This window comes from Eufriesea mexicana, unplaced genomic scaffold, assembly GCF_001483705.2.
Source record: "Eufriesea mexicana isolate 0111107269 unplaced genomic scaffold, ASM148370v2 scaffold1992, whole genome shotgun sequence".
Lineage (NCBI taxonomy): Eukaryota > Metazoa > Arthropoda > Insecta > Hymenoptera > Apidae > Eufriesea > Eufriesea mexicana.
The window spans coordinates 250,493-268,479 of record NW_016910066.1 but is presented as its reverse complement, the minus strand read 5'-3'; the positions used below and the strand labels follow the sequence as shown (position 1 = coordinate 268,479).

Sequence of the window (17,987 nt, the reverse complement as noted above, 5' to 3'; positions counted from 1 at the left end):
AATTAATTATGGTCAACCCACACCATGGACTTAACGTATCGACTTCATTTATGCTATCGAATACGATGAAACGCATATGTTATCAGACATGAGCGGTTATACGAATAACGTTATTATTCGCATAACCGCTACTAAACGCAACGAGGTTTATTCGAAGCGCTTACTTTTATTTTGGAGAGTCAACAAGTTATAGCGAAGAATGCTTTTCTAATCTAAACACGGTATATTTCAACGCTCGTACTGTTTTCTCTCTTACTCCTCGCACTTTTTTACATTTACATTTTTATACGAAAATTTTACATTTTCCAGTTTTATATGGAAATTTTCAACACTTTACAGAGTTATACCATTCGAATTATATTCGAAGTGATTCGAAGTATTTTAAATCGTATCGTTACCCACGATGCATTGTTCGAGAAAGAATCAGATGACACTGAAATATACATAGTCTACAAATTATCTCGCGTAATATATGCCTTGTGTGTATTCGCAAAATTTTCCCAACTAAATAGCAAATTTCATCGGCAATCGTGTGTATAAACGGGCCATAAATATTAGACTATCACGCGCTTTCCCTTTGCATGGTATCTGCAAAAATTTCGAAAAGAACCGAAATAGATTAAACCTTTTAATGCCAGATAGATCAAAGACAAAGTGATATTTTACGTGATCTCTCGTTAAATATACGCGATATGGAACATACTGACATCCCGTAGCAGTGCGTGCATATCTCTCTAATAATTTTATACTGGTCCTCTTATAAACGTATTATTATTCCTTTATATATATATATATATAAAGTAGTAGTAGAATAATATAGTAAAAGTAGTAAAATATGTATATATAAAGTAGTAGTAGATGAAAGTTATACATCAAAGGTTAACAAAGAATCCTGAGACACGAAAAAAAAATGGAACATTATATCACGTTCCATCGAACAAACGAGAGTACTAAAAATTATTACATGCAGTATCGTTTGAATATTTCGATATCGTTTTAGAAAAATACGAGACTCGTGGAGCGCGGTATATCGAATAGCTTCAGGAAACAACGTTGCAAACCCCTTCCCGGCACGAAACCGCGGAAACGACATGGTTTGAGAATTTTGTGCGGTGACAACCGACTGTTAAATATCAAAATACCACTGTCGTTATTCCAAGTGGAAAAGAATCGTCTTTGATTATGTAAAACGAATCTTTGAATCTGCATTCGAAAAGTTAAAAGTATACCACGTAAATGACGATAACGCGAATAGAAAGGAATGCGTTTGAAAGAGAAAAATGATTTATCGTTGTAACTTATCTATACATACGCGTATAGGGGGTACATTTGTTTCACCATTGATAAGTTTAGTCGAGTTCGTTTAATATATTCCTACCAAGTTAACGTGTTTTAGTTTAACTTGTACAATTATTTTCATAGAATTATTTATAACAGAAGTGACAAATATTTCATCGCGTGATTTTTCCAAATTTTTAAATATAAATATTCGAATATCGGTGAATATTTATAATCGAAATTTGGAGGCTTTATTACATTTTTGTAATATCGTAAAAAATGGGATAATTGAATACTTCGGTACGAAAACTTTGTCGTTTAGCTTTTCCTATTATTTTATAGCAAATTTTTGTTTTCATAAAGAAACTCAAATTTTCACTTATACTTTGCATCTTGTACGAAAAGTTGAGCTTTCTCGATATATTCCCTCTAGGACTTCGGTCCTAGAAGGTCCTAGGAAGTCGATATTACAACGATAAATATCTTCATTCCTTGAAATATTTCGACGATGGGAAACCTTTCTTCATTTTCGGTCATTCGATCGTTCTCCATTCGCGCAAATATAGAATAAACCAAATAAAAGATGATTTTGCAACAAACGACACATTGTTATGTTTTTTTCTTTGTTCAGAGGCATTTATCAAGAGTAAATCAGTGAACTGTATACGAGAACGTTTACCGCTGTAGCATGTTATAAATTCGTGTAATTCTAAATCGTAAATAATATTTATTATTTCATCTTATTATTTCTAACGTACAACAATGGATGGCATCTATTGTGGCAAGAATTTAATTTGTTCCGAGAAGTATTACGAAACGTATTGCGATACGTATTACGAAGATGATATATATTAAAAAAGAAAATAACGAATTCAATTTTGAAACCTAAACCTCACCATTTGACTCTTAAAAAATAATTTACACCATACGATGTCTCGCTTCGTATGAAATAACTCTGGTGAAAACATTTTTCGAGAGATTAATTTCTCGCGAAATGTTATACTTAGACGTTACAAATTAAAACACTTTGTATACACTTTGTATACACTTTGTATACACTTTGTATACATGTATTATACTGCTGAATTTTTTGATCAAAAATAATTACGTTGGTAAATTATCGAACATTACGTTACGCGTTAAATTATTCTATAAACACGCGTTCTATAAGAATCATGTGACAAAAGTTCAACTACAAAGACACACGTATTTACAGTTACAGATAGCTGTATCGGTAAGAACTTGCAATTCTTTAATTAAAATATCTCTCGAACTAATAGCTCTTTTGATATAAATCGTTTAATATTCTCTCTTCGTATAAGTTATTTTCTTTTTAAGAAAATAAATTGGAGCTTCGTGTGTTCTCTATACCTCTGTTTAAACTATTTAATTTTTGTTTCGTATCTCGATATAATCGATAATTTCGCAAATAATTCAAATTCTTCGGGTAGTCTCGAATATCCTTGACTAATCTCGAATATTAGTACGCGAAGTAGTGTAGAAAAGTATTCGATAAACAAACGTATTTTTATTATTTTTCCTACTAATTTAATTTCTTAAATTCTAGAAAATTCAAAATTATCGTTATAAATTATTACCGTTGAAATGTTTCTTATTAAGAAGAAAAATGTTATTTGAACGCTGGACGGCTATCGCGGTATATTATTATCGGAGGGAAAAAATGAAGTGGAAAAGTTAAATTTCGAAGCGTTTTAAAAATAATTCCGTTAAACGTTATTACGAAAATATTTCCCATAAGAAATAAGATACGGTAGTTGGAAGACGAAAGAAGGATTTTCGAACAATTAATCATTAAATCGCGTTAATAGAGAGGAGAAAAAAGCAGTTTACTTTCCGTCTCGAGGTTCAAGCAAAGTAACCTAATTATTTCTAACGCGTTTCATGGCAGAGGGTGTTAAATGTCTTTCCTCGGTGTATAAGGATATAGATACGGTTGTAGGAAGTGCAAGTAATGGAATAGAAGAACGGAGGCAGGAGAACAGTATGGTCGGATGGTCATGGCGAGCAGGCAACTGGGCAAGCGAGCTAGTATCGCTACGCTTCTTGGACTTTGGACAAGGAAATCGTAGAAATTTCTTCGTAATAGTTGCCAGATAGAACGGAATTACCATAGTCTCCGATTTTTAGCGTAAAACTATGTGGAACAGGACGTAACGTTTGTCAAGGTTTCTTCTTTTACAAGCTAATTATTCGAGTATCCGTGTAATACATCTTTTTTATACATTTCCTTTTTAATAATCTGATATATTTCCTTCTTAATATCTAATTATACTTTGGTTGTCGAATTCGAAAAAAAGAAAGAAAATAAAGAAAAATAGAGAAAAATAAAAATAAAATATCGATCAACTTTCGCGTTGCTCCGATTATTTCGTATTTCGCATTTAACGCGAACAAGTGTATTCCGTATTAAAAAGTAAATACGTTTTATATCGAACGATCTTTCGATAGCTAAGACAATCGTTCCCTTTCTTTCATGGTAACGCGCGTTTACTGTTTCCATAATCGAATTGAAAATCGCGAGATGGACAAGGAAGAAAAGCTTTTCGTGGGAAAAAGATACGAAGGATCAAAGGTGTTTGTTATTATAACGGTGACTTTAATTCTTGGCGGGAATTTACCGAAAAAGCTCGACTCTTCGTACGGTATCTGAGATAACTGATCGTTTGCAAAGCAGAAACACGTTAGAAGAAAAAATAGCAAAGTATTTATCTTTTCAAAGCTCATCTTTGTCCACTTAGTCGCAATTTAAATTGTCTAATTTTCGATCGCAAATATTCGCTTTTCCTCGAATATCGAAAAGTATCGCACGATGAAATAAACAACTGTTAATTTATCGAAAAATTGATAACAGTATAGAAAAGAAATAGACCTATAAATTATTTCGAAACGGTGAATAAAGGTCTGTTTGTAAGATTTATACCTTAGTAGTCTAATTACTTAAAAAAAAAAAAAAAAGTATTCTTTTCTTCTTTTCTCTTTAGCGCCAACAAAGATGAAACCTTTCACGGTGTGTTTAGGAATATCAGCGCTCGATCTTTCGAAATATACCTCTACGGAATCGCGAAAATAACGTTGGAAAATCGCATCTGTCGCGTCGAAACGCGAGAAAACATTTATATTTGACTTTAAAGCGAAGAAATCGTAATTCGCTATACTCTATATCAATCTTTGCAACGTTATCGTCGAAAATATCGCAGGATCGCGTTAACGCGGCAGCGAATAATCGCATTTTCCGTAAATAATTAGCAAGAAAATTTCGACAAAGGAAAAAAGAGAAAAAGAGAAAAAAAGAAAAAGAGAAAAAGAGAAAAAGAAAAAAACAAACTCTTCCGTTTTTTTTTTCCACGCGAAAATGATGGCGTGGTTGTCGGGGAAACGCGTGATCTTATTTGCTGGATAAAAGAAGAAAAAGAAGAAAAAGAAGAAAAAGAAGAAAGAGGAAGATACACGCGGTTTCGTAGATGGCGATAGAATAGGAAAGTATTTTCGTTGGCGAAACAGCTCTGCCGAGATCGATGAGATCCAAGATGTCTACCTTTTAAAATCTATCTTGGCAACGTTGTTACGCGTACATCGTCCATATACGCGAGAAGCACGCTATGTATATGTTAGCCTCGTGTAGTACATGGTTCAAGGTCGGCCAGTACACGCCGAAGACGATACCCATGAGGTGTGTGCGTAGGTGCATTCACCCTTTGAAACTCGCTGCTATAATATAACTATACTCGTTCGAGCTCTAAGGGATAAACCAGCAAAGAACTGTCTATGCAGCGCGTCATACGGAAATTTGCAGAGGAACTTTTGTTCGGTAGGCACGCGCATCACCAATTTTCTTCCTCTTTCATCGCGATGTCGATCATCGCTACGATTATTATTACTACCGCGATAACGATGATCGCTTGCACGATCGACGATAGCACGGAAAGTAAACGCGCGTACAAGTAAGTACGTATTGTTTTAACGAAACGGCCAGTTACAACCGTCATGCCGACGAGAATTTACCCGTATTTTATATTTATATTTAGAGAAAACTCGGCGTAAATTTCACCGTTTACGCGTTTCTTCTCAAACTCGAAATTTAAACCTTCTTCTATCTCTTTCTTTCTCCTTTCTCTTTTTTAAAAAAAGGTTAAAAATTCGGAGCATCGTTACGCGAAATACGGGATAAAAATATTTGAACGGGATATAATTGCACGGAATGAATGGCGGAGATAACGATTCTGGACGAAAATCGTACCGTCGAGTATTTCGAAATTACCGTTCGCGCGTTCTTCGAACAGTATACTGTTATAATTGGGCGCGAGAATTAAATCGATAGAGTTTCGTTGGAAAAACGATTTTCGAGTCGAATCCTCGAATCGTCGAATAGCACTCCAAGATAAATTAAATCGGTTTTCGGCTTTATTTCGAGATTACTCGACTTAACGAAAAGCGAGAAATTTGTTATCCCAAGTTAATCTACCGCGAAGAAAAAACTTGGAGAAGAAGTTCGGTGGAGGAAAAATATATATTCCATTTGCCGCGATAACCGCGAAAGTTGAAGGTAAATAAGAATGTGAATTTGGTCGACGTCGAAGAGGAACGAAGAGATAAAGAGATAAAGATGAGAGAGAGAGAGAGAGAGAAGGAAGGAAAGAAAGAAGAAAAGTTAACGGATACGATAGCCGAAAGCGAAATAGGAATAAAGCGAAAAGGAATAACGACGAACGCAGGTAGGGGTTCTACTTACTCATATTTTTCAGCGTTGGTTCACAGCCGGTTTTGGCCCATGTCGTGTTCCGGTGAGACCGAAATTCGTAGCCAGTTGGATTTTCAAATAGATCACGCAAGTGAGAAAAGATGGACGAGAGGAACGGAAAGCGAGATCTCTGTTTTGTTGGCGAATGAGCGCGCGCGCTGCGTGGAATGCCGTGAACACGGCCTCCGTTCTTATCGTTCAGCCACCTGTTGTTACTTCCTCCCGAAACCAACCAACAAACCGTCCAAATTCCCAGTTATACGCTTCGAGTTACTACTTTTACCGTACATGTACGATGGCTGACGCGTAAATCACCTAGTAACCGAATAATTGCTCCGAAAGGATCGATAGGAACGCGCGTCGTGATCCTCCAACTGCGACACGTTCGATACTGGGAACCGTTAAGTTCGTCTCGGCGGCATCGGCATCACGGTCTTCGACTAGACTGCAAGAATTTGCCGCTGTTCGACCCCCTCTAGAATCTCCTCTCTCCTCTCTCGCTCTCCCGCTCTCTCTCCTCTCTTCTCTCTCTCTCTCTCTCTCTCTCTCTCTCTTTCTCTCTCTCTCTCGTAGCGGTGCAGGCCGCCGAGGTAGGGTAGGACAGTATGTACGGACCTTCGGAAAACGAACCTTCCATAGTTCCTTCCAACGTTCCTTCCACCGTCAACTATCCGACCACTGTCCCCATTTTTTATCCTATTATCCGTCCCATTGTCCAATGGATTAATCATCGCCACGCGTTTTGCGTAAAGTGTATCGCGACGTAACATGCATGACCAACTCGAATCGGTCAGCGTGTGACACCTGATCGTTATCGTGGAACGTTAACTAAACTTGCTCGCTCGACCTTTCGTTTCGCACGACCCAACGACATTCGTCGTTACGTATCCACAGAAATCGAACCGACGAGGATGAACCCGACATTTTCTGACATCGGCTTGCTTTGCGAAACGCTACCATTGCATACATATTGCGAATAAACGTAAAAAATTCAACCCGTTTATAGAATTAACTTCGCTTTCGTGTCTCTTCCATCGCCGCTTCCAGCTCCCAGCTCCCATCTCTGCGGAATATAATAGAAATATTATCGCTACTGCTCGGTGTTCCTTTGATAACTTTGCTTCTTCGTAAAATGTTCCACTGTTCCTACTTTAGCTGAACGCCTTCCACCAATGTATTATCGCCTGTGCATATACGGTGTTCGTTTGAAAACTGACCATGTATACGCTACGAAAACAACGCATTTTCGGGAAAAGGGTCGAATAGCGTAGTTTCTAGGTTTCGAAAAGGAAAGTCATTTATTTCTTACTCGTTGAGGGTTCTCGAATTTATTCCAATGTCCATTTCCTTTCGCTGTGTAGAATATGTGACGGAATTAGATTATCGCGATATCGGGATGCGAATCGATAAATAATTGTAATTACGAATGCCGTTGCATTTGTTATGCCGAATTTTCAAATTATAGATTTTCCACGACACGCTTTCTATACCGTACATACATGATTCCCGTGTTAACCTGTTAATTCAATCATTTTTTACTCGGAATCGCCTTCTAGTATACTCTAAATTCAAAGTGCGTGAAAAATAATTCGTTTCGAACTAATTTCAGAAAAATTTATAGTCGAATCTTGTAAAGAATTAATTTGATCCAAATTTGATCGTAAATGTAAGTATTACGGAATGCAACGAGCGAAGAATAGAAAAGCGTTAAAAATGCTTCGTAATAATTAATCGTAACTCGGAAGAAAAAAAAAAATGGCCAAATAATACATAGTACTTAATAAAATACGAAGTCGAATTAAACGTTTACTCTGAGTCAACTTTCTGTTCTAATTTCTTATGAAAAATCTTCTACCGTTCGAAGAAAGAAAAAAGAAGAAAATACATAAATAAATAAATGAAATTTTCAAAAGCTCTTCACTCGTGCAGAGCTAGTTTACGGCTGAAATTGTAGCGGACCTATATACCTATACGATAATTTTAGACTTTCGCCGTTCGAGGTTGCCTCATTGTCATTTTATGCATTATAGACATTGTGATTTTAAGCTCCCAAATGTCAAAAGTCGTAATAGATTAAATCGTCACCGATAGTTGCTACGATATATTTTTCAGGAATCGATTTATATCGACGCGATATCGATGTGTACGAACAACTTTTTCACAACTTAGTTTAATAAGTAATAAACTTCTAAATCGTTTCACCTCTTTTTCAAACATACCGTATATTTATCTCCGATTGAAAATATCAAGAATTTAAATTCCAAGCGCATTTTCGATCCAACAGAATTTGTCTTTTTAAAGTGTATACTCGTCAAATAATCGCAATTTAGTTATAAACGTAATTATTATTATCGCGCAATTGTTTCATCGAAAACTGCTAAAATTATATCGATAAAATTATTTTTAGTCGCATGTTTATATTTAACGATGCTTAAAAGAACGTTTGTAAATATAACATCTTGCATGATCGAGGAAACGAATCTTAACTTATTCGTCCTATAATTATTAATCGCGGAATGTAAAATATGCCGGTTTCAAAGCGTTTAAATAGAAAAGTAAGAAAAGTACCCGTTGTTCTAGAATATATAATATAAAATAAGAGTTTTAACGTAACAATGTTTTCAAGATTACGACAAGTCTATAATTCGATCGATTTTATTTCTTCAGAGTCAGTCCAGGTTTTCCAGATTGCGTAAGGACATGTATATTGCATCAAAAACTTCAGGTAAAATTTAATCCATCATTTTCATCTAAATCAATTTTTCATTCAATTTTATTTCATTCTCTTTTCTTTTATTTCATTTTATCTATTTTTATCTAATTTTATCTAATTTTATCGAAATCGATGATTGAATTAACATTTTATGTAAATTTCCAGTATAATCGATTCGCTTTTTACCTTCCTCCAACATCCATTCCTATCGTTATTTATATTTATTCGTTGCTTCTTATGCTTTCAGATGATGAATTGTTGTATCGAAAAGAAGAAAGCTAGAGAAGAGATGGCGCTTAAATCTCAAAGTATAGATACCGACGAGTTTGAAACAGGTTTATATATAACCCAACATTATAAATAGTAACGAAGGAAAAATACTAAATTTTTATTATTTTTCTCTCTTTTATTTTTACAAATCTGTTTTAATCAAATCTGACTTAAATATCAATTTTCTTTCGATTTTAGCAGAATCGGAAGAAGAAGAATTTTTCGAATGCACCAGCGAAGAACCGACGAACGAGGACGATTCGACGACAAGGACACAGTTGAAAGCGAAACATCTGTTGTGGAACAAACCTGCGGGAAGATTAGCCAAACATCCTTCGTTTAAGTAAAATCTATAAATCTTTCCCAAAACTTACTTATTCGTTGCTCTTTTTATTTTTATAACGTTGTTATCTCGTAATTTGGAAAAATATATTTTTTCCAGTAAAATAAGTCTTACGGATAATCTGTTTTTATTCAGGTTAATTCAAACTGGAGATCCTCTTTATTTACCGATAATGCAGGATCCTGTACCAAAGACGGAAGATCAACTCGAGGAAGACGCTGAAGTAATGATGCAGCTTGGAACTGATAAACATGGTTCAGAAATGCGAGCCAGATTAATGAGTGCCTCGCTATTGTCCGATATGGATTCTTTCAAGGTGACGATATTATGGCGTATACATACGCGTATACTATTATGTTTTATTCCGACTTTAATTGTCTTAAAGATACAGTTTGTCTTAAATACGTGTATGCGGTATTCTATAGGATATTCTACGTATATGTGCAGTTAATATACGTGGATTAAAAAAGAGGTACAAACTATCTAGTTTATACTAACACGGGTAAGGTATAAAATAAGCCCGTTACGTCGTAGGATTTCCTATCTCGTATTCTGAAATACCGACCGGGCATAAAAAAAAAAGAAAAGAAAAAGAAAAAGAAAAACGATTTTTCTCATGGTTTTCACAATTCAATGTCGCAAATTTCAAAGTTATATTTCATCCATCTATCAAAACTAACACAACTGCTTGAAATTGGCCAAATCCCATCTATTATACGTGTATATTAAATAGCATTGCAGAATCTGTCGATAATAGTCAAGCGTTTGTATAAAATTTACATACTAACTAAAAATTATACACCAGCTTTTATTAAACAAAATGCATATAATAGTCAATTTTTCTGACTTTTATTATAAAGATACATTTCATCTGTATACGTGTATTGTATGATATACCATTTTTCTATCTTATGGTTCGAAACACATAATTTCAGAATGATAATTAAGAATAGAGTGGCAAACAAAGCAAAATTAAATAGATACATATCTAAGATTTTTTGTTTCTAATGCCAGGAATGTAATTGTTCAAACACATACTAAATATTTCTACATTTATCGCAAATGGTTACCACGTTTATATTACTCGTGTATCTATCGGTATAAAACACGCGAACAAATTTTTACCACTTGAATTAATCTTTGGGACAATCTTTTACTAACAATTATAATATTAATTTTCAACTAAATCATATGCAAAATTTCACATGTTTCAAATAAGTTTAAAAGAATGTAATAATACCTTTCGATATATTTAAACATGTTCTATTCTGTATAACTGTAAAATACAAATTTCATTGCACTTCTCAAATAATGCAAGTAATTCCTTACATTAAAAAGAAAATAAAGAGAAAAATAGAGTGGGAAGAGGTTCTCGATATTCTCAGAATAAACATATTTATTTTCAAAACAATCGTTATCTGATTATCTTCTGTGAGCCTTCATTGAAAAATCAATTTAGTTTTAAACGTCCAATTCGTCGGATACCATTAAAAATTATCAGTTTTATATTTTTCACAAAATTTTCGTATAATTATTGCAGCAAAAACACTAACGTTTTCTTTATAAAAATAAATTTAGACAGACAGATTATATTAATTTAAATTTAAATTATACACAAATTCTTTTATTCAATTTTTAATTTTATTTACGAGATTCATTCGAGATTTATTTCGATATCTTGCTACGCATCGATTCGTAGAAGAGATTGAAATAATTATGGTAGTATAGTTGGTTAATGATAACATTCGTAATATTTATTCAAAGAAAATTGCGGCCTTCTGTATATCTGAATTAGTGCGCGGAGTAAGATTTAATAGTTTATCGCGTACCGATTTTCAAATAATTTCCGAATTAAAATTTAATGCGTTCTAAAAAAAAATCCAAATTATACTGTGATATTTTAAAAAACATTTTATTTCGACGGCCACAAAATTCAAATTTATTTAAAATTTTATAAATAATATTAAAGTTAGGAAAGGAATTAGAAAAAAAAACATGTTCATTTGCCTAATAATTTTGAAAAATTTAATTATACGATTAAATCAATTATTTAAAAATTTCCATAATCTGTATAAAAATGAACAAGTATTTCATGGACAAAATTAATCTTAATTACAACTATTACTAACGATGTAACGTAATAAGATGTTGAATAAAAGAACATAATGCACGATAGATCTATCCTATTATACCTCATCTGTGGTACAAGTATAGGATTTTTTTGTACTTAATATAAAACTGCAATAATACATAAAATTGAAAATAAAAGAAAGTGCACGAAGTACAAATAATTGGGTATAAGTACAATTAGCTTCGACTCGATTATCTCGTCGAATTTTTAAAACTGTAAACGCTGTTTAAGAAGAAGTCACATTATTCTTAACATTATTAACAAAATATAATGATGATCAAAATATTATAAGCAAAATAAACTTGTCAAAAATTATAATAATATATTAATATATCGTATATTAGTAACAAATTCGTTATTTCGGAACAATTACTTTGTCTATTCAAATATTACATTTCATACGTGTCATATATTTTTATAATAACTAAAAAGAAGTACCGAATACAATATTACAAACGATTAGTAAAATAATCAATTTTTACAGATTTAAATAATATATTTTCATTATCGTATCTGTTTTAAATGAAAAGCCGTGTTTTTCGAAATAAGGTCAATAGAGGAAAAAGATTCAACCGGCATTTCAAATAGTGAAACCGATATAGTTTGCTGTAACAAATATGTTAAAAATGTTAAAAAACTAGTTTTTCATAATGTAATGATCGTGTAGAATAATTCGATAAAATTTCGATCAAATTGATCCGATAATTGTTGCAATATTCTAATGGCAATTTTTGAAAACGATATTCCAAGAAAAGCATATGTAAATTTCTTATTAAAATTTTATACCGATATTCTACAATAATATTCTATGTTTTACTCTTTCGAATAAAAGCATTTCGAAACACTGATTTTCATTTGTGTATATATAATTCTTTAAGAGTGCAAATGGAAAATGATACAATAGTAATCGAAAAACTTGACGAACATAGGCTGCAAATCCTGGCGCAGTTTTGGAAGACTTCATTCGTTGGTATTCTCCAAGAGATTGGATCGAAGATAGTGGCACAGATGAATGGGATCAACCTAGAGGTTTTTCTTTTTAATTACCTTACGTTTCTAAGATTAAAATCATAAAACTAAACATTTTTCAAAGATACTTATATTTGTATAATCTGTTACGTAATATAGGTCATTTATCAGCAAGAATGTTAATTCCTAATAATCCATGGATTACAATTTGGAATTCAGCTCAGCCTGTGCCTGCACATCGACAAAAGCGATTATTCGATGATACGAGAGAAGCTGAAAAAGCTCTGCATTTTTTAAACACAAAACGTACAGGTCAAATTGCTCAACTTCTTTTACCAACTTTAACTCATGCAGCACTTTACACTCTAAGCGAACAAAAACAGGATGCTCTACCAAATCTACCTGATGTTGCACTCAGTATTCTTAATAAATTACAATACGCAACGAAACCTATTCCAAAATTACACACATATAGGGTAATAAATTAATACGAGTTATGTATGCATTACTGTATTATTATTATTAACACATTGCGTACGGGTTACGAGATATCTTGTTTTCAGCTTTTCTCGATTGAATCTGTGACTTAGGCAACCAGAGACAAATGTTTTTGTTACGTTACCAGGGTAGTAAAGCCTTGCCCATTATTGTGACAAATGATAAGCAAAATAACTAAATGTTAACATTCCAAGAATGTAAAAACAATTAGTCAGTGTGAGGATCGTTTACCGTACCTTTTAAAGTGTTTTATTGTTGTACATTTTGTTATTTCAAAGTATACGTGCAAATTTGTACGGAAATAGCTTTTTAAAAATCATTTACATTTTCAATCTGGTGCCAAACACCATCGCACAAAGGAGTATGCTTTACCAGATATCACACTCTGAAGCATTATTCAAGTTTGTAAAATAAATATTAGTTAAAATGTAAAAAATGTTATATAATAAATCGATGTATAAAATATATAGTAATATCTAAGAATACTTTATGCGAATATATTATCAATTTTAAATTAAAAATGTGCATATATGCAACGTATTGCTTGCCAAGCATGCTTCTGGGGCGTTGAAAAATGTGCGGACTTCGAGAGCGCTTTGAGCGCGCAAAGCGACGTACGCAATGTGTTAATATTAATATAACATATTACAATATATTATCGTACATTATATATTATGATAATATGGAAAAAAAAGGAATTATAGATTAAGAACAGATTCGTTTTAGGAAATAATTCAAGATATAGAAGGTGTGGAAGCTCTTGTTGCGCAAGTAAATTCCTTGCAACATAAACTAGGTGATAACAATGATTCTAAGGAATTTACTTCGTTTCTTATCCAATTAATGCGAGGAAAGGAGGTAGAAGTACCAGATGGATCAAGAGGAAATATCGGTTCTCGGATAACAACAATGTTCAGAGATGCTCAAAAAGTATTAAATAGTACTGATTTAAAAGGATATTCGAGTCTAGACGATCATTCTTAGTGTTATTTCTGACATATAAGAAAAATAAAGCATATAAAAAAGATAAGTATAGAATTTAGTTGTCATGTTCATATTTGAACTAATTTAACTTTCTACGCATAGAATAAGCTCTTTGTCGTATAAATTACTCCATTTCGTATCTCATGAATCATAAATAATTCATGACCATTAATGAAAATAAAACTTTCATCTTACAAAGATACTTTTTTGCTATATTCAAATAGTATAAACGCAAAGAGAGACCAAAAATTTCAGTATAAATACAATGTTTTTTAGTTGAATACCTCGATATCTCCTTCTTACTTGAATTTAAGTCTATATCAAAATATTGCTTTTCCTTGATACAAAATGATATATCTAACTTTTCACTATCGATGTGGGTATAACTATTACCGATATTCGTACAAGTAACAAAATGTAGTATTCGATGAAATGAAAGTCTTTTAAAAGTCAATTTAAATGTCATTGTTTCTACTTGTTTGTAACATTTACAAGGGTATATAACAGAATATCGATTATTTAAACTGGTAAGAAGGAAAACTGATCCCAATAAAATATTATTGACCTAGAAGAATTAAATTTGTATAAGTACGTTACAAAACAACTGAAAAAAACAATTTTGTAAGACGAATTTGTAATTCTATGAAAGGATTTGTATATTTATGCGATAGGGTGTATCAATTTTCTAAACAAGATGAGTTAAGTAAAGCGTTGTGAATCGTTTTCTTTGAAACCATTACAAATTTCGAATGAAAATTTTCTCTCAATTAAATTATTCAATGAAACTGGAAGGTTTAATCAATTAACGTATAAAAAATTTTCCAAAGCAGCTGCAAAAGGAGGCTCCCTGTTTTTTTTTTTTAGGTGGAACGATGCATTAACTTGTTGGTTTATCAAAATGATTCTTATCGAGTTAAATTACACGTATTCAAAACATTTTCATTTAATCCGTTAATAATTGAAGAGTTATAAAAATTCTTTCTTCATAAGAAACTTCAAAGAGCTTATGCGTAGTTTCACTGCTAAATATATGTTAAAATAAAGAAGAAAAGATAATGTCGATATTTATTTGGTTTGAAATGGAGATTAATTTAGTACAGCAAAGCTTCATGTTTCGTCAGAGATACATATATAATACTATTTAATTTATCCTTTCCTGTAATTTTCACTGTTCTAATGCAACATTTGACATACGTGTCAGATTTACTTCAGAGTTTCGAATATAAACGAAACTCACATGCATTTGAAACATGAAAGATACTTATGTGTTTCAAAATATAAACATAGTACTTATATGCTATATCATAGCTATACAAATTTTAATTTGTAATATTCATTGCGGAATTGCGTTACTTGAGTTACTCCTGCAGAGCTTAACTTCCTGAATACGAATCCGCAAACGAAATTGCTCTGTCAAGCCCAATTTTTGAAAAAGTTTTTCTACAAATTTTTTATTAACGATTTTTTACTAAAATGAAGAATTGCGCTAAAATGAAAGAAATTAGAAGGTTCACTCTCATCTTTAAAATTAGACAAGGGGTTCCCGAGTTTATCGATATTCATAAGTATAATTATTTGAATAATTGCAATTAGTCATTAAAATTAAAAAATAAGCATTGCATTTTTACAAGAAGTTCTTTATCTAGCACGAATTTGTTAAACGCAGTCGTATTCTGTAAACTTTTCCGAAGAAGAAATTATCCAGAAAAAATATCGAGATAATCTCCAACGTTGACAGGACGATAAAATAAACATATAGAAACGCGTAAGCTGTTTTGCCGCCACGCAACAGCCATTGATCACGTGTCTAGATTCGGTAGGGCCGTAGTCATGTGTACTCGTCACCAAAAGTATATCCAATATATCTCATTTTTATACGTATAAAAAATTATTAAAAATTTCTTTCAATCGTTTGTAGTTTAAAACAATTTCGCTATTTAATACAAAGGACTTTCTAATATAAAGTTGTTAAGAAATAAATATAATTATTTATGAATTTATGAGTTTTATAATCGTGATAGAGCAATTTCGTTTGCGGATTTGTGTCGAGGACGGTAAGTTCCACAAGAGTTACCCAATGATAATTACAAACTAGAGGAAAAGTTAAAATTTGTTGTACATTCTAATCGTTATATTTCTAATTTAAACGATATATAAAATAAGTATTTTAATTGTTCAATAACATAAGTCAGTTAACCAAGTAGTTTGCGAGAAAAAAGTATCATCGACTTAAAAATTCAGTTAATTAAAATATTTTATTAAAATTTTGTATCAAATGGTAACGTTACTTAGAAATTTTATTCCTTCTATACAGATATTCTTACGAATCTTTCGAGAATTTCACGAAGCAAATCCTTTGGACTATACATATGCCGATAGTAAGAAGTAGTAACGAAAATGGAAATAACAAATCATCTAGATTAGAATATCCTTTAAAGCAAATATGTATTCGAAAGAAAAAACATTTGATCAATTATTTCGTATGTTTTAGGCTGCTCTTGTAATGATTACTCTAAATAGTAATCCAGAGATAGATACCGAAGATAGTAAGTTTAAAACATTTCCAGAACCTTGTTGCAAAGAGTTTGTTTTACGTGTCGTTTCACCGCGGCCTTCGCCAACCTCGACACCACAACCACAGAGACTTTACGCGTGTCTTCAGCGAGATGACATTCGTTTAGCTGGATTCTTTTCAGAGGATACGATATTTTTGTAGTGCACATTTCGATATTTTTCTAACCATTTGATCCACAATCACAAATATGGACATATTATCAGTGAAACGGACAATATGCGACATATCGTCCCGGAGGTCATTTAACGAGTCTCGATGCTCTATAAAGATTTATCTGCTGTTTCGATCTTTTTGCACGATACAAAAGTATCAGAATTATATTCTTACAACAGATTACTTTAAATTAGATCTAAATATGGATAAACTTTAGAACAACTTCAAATTTCCCGTACATTTGCAAAATTTTAGCAAATTTTGGAAGATATCCGAAAATAAAGAAATTACGCGAGAATTGGGTATTTTATTAGGTTTAGTAGAAAGCATAAACTTTATAACACATACAGCAATGTAATAACATTAAAGAAATGTTGGAATTTTCTAAAAAGTTGCAAGTATTTTTTTGCTTACATTGTACAATCCCGACACACCTTTCGAGGACACACGAAATAGAGAGAAATTTTGCGTATCACGAGAAAACGTATCGTGGTAATAATTATTTGACTTTACAATAATCATGGGGGAAGCTTGTGAAAGTTACATTTGAATTTTTAAGTAAAACTCTCTATTTTTTATTTTTTACAATCTCATAATTTGGTATCGAATCGTTTCTAAAATTCTATTCTATTAACTATCGGTATCGTATAATTATAAAACATGATATGTAATTTTCCCGTCGAAACTAGCATTATAGTCGATTTATGTTATCCGTTCAAATAACGATACTCGAAGTATACCACGTAGCATGATCAGCTTAATTCATTTCATTCTTACTGACCCGATTAAAAAGTTTTTTCTTCCATTGTTTATAGATAAACAGCCTATATCTCTTTTTACAGCTATCTCGTAACCGATATTTATCCGAATTCGGCAAACATCATAGCAGATATCCTTTTCTCCATTTTCGCGTACTACGTAATTGTACACTTTCCGAAGTCGTTGATAGATCGGTATTCTCTCTCTCTCTCTCTCTCTCTCTCTCTCTCCATCCCCCTCCCCCCTTCCTATCACCATTAGTCTTTTACGATCTTCGTGTGTTTCTCTCTCTCTCTCTCTCTCTCTCTCTCTCTCTCTCTCTCTCTCTCTCTCTCTCTCTCTCTCCATCCCCCTCCCCCCTTCCTATCTCCATTAGTCTTTAACGATCTTCGTGTACGTATACATTATCTTCCACGATGGGTTACAATAGTACGGATGAAAAAACCGAGATAATACGCAGAAGAGAAGTTGGCCAAAATGTAAGGCAAATGATAGAAATGTACGTGCTGTATTAACTATAAGAATGGCACATAACCCGCGAGTTAGTAATGAAAT

General features: G+C 32.6%; 1 protein-coding gene across 3 annotated transcripts in view; it reads left to right on the top strand.

The window, feature by feature from the left end:
- Positions 1–16,902, top strand: part of Rab3GAP1 (RAB3 GTPase activating protein subunit 1) — a 73,203-nt gene extending 56,301 nt beyond the window's left edge. For 2 of the 3 annotated variants that reach the window (XM_017902749.1, XM_017902751.1), the window contains exons 7-14: positions 8,705–8,762; positions 8,998–9,085; positions 9,219–9,363; positions 9,499–9,679; positions 12,424–12,523; positions 12,623–12,939; positions 13,688–13,891; positions 16,437–16,902. In XM_017902749.1, the coding sequence (XP_017758238.1) occupies positions 8,705–8,762; positions 8,998–9,085; positions 9,219–9,363; positions 9,499–9,679; positions 12,424–12,523; positions 12,623–12,939; positions 13,688–13,891; positions 16,437–16,661 (1,318 nt within the window). In that variant the 3' untranslated portion in view covers positions 16,662–16,902. The remainder of the gene's footprint in view (positions 1–8,704; positions 8,763–8,997; positions 9,086–9,218; positions 9,364–9,498; positions 9,680–12,423; positions 12,524–12,622; positions 12,940–13,687; positions 13,892–16,436) is intronic. The other variant, XM_017902750.1, reaches the window with a different exon arrangement.
- The last annotated feature ends 1,085 nt before the right edge of the window (positions 16,903–17,987 follow it).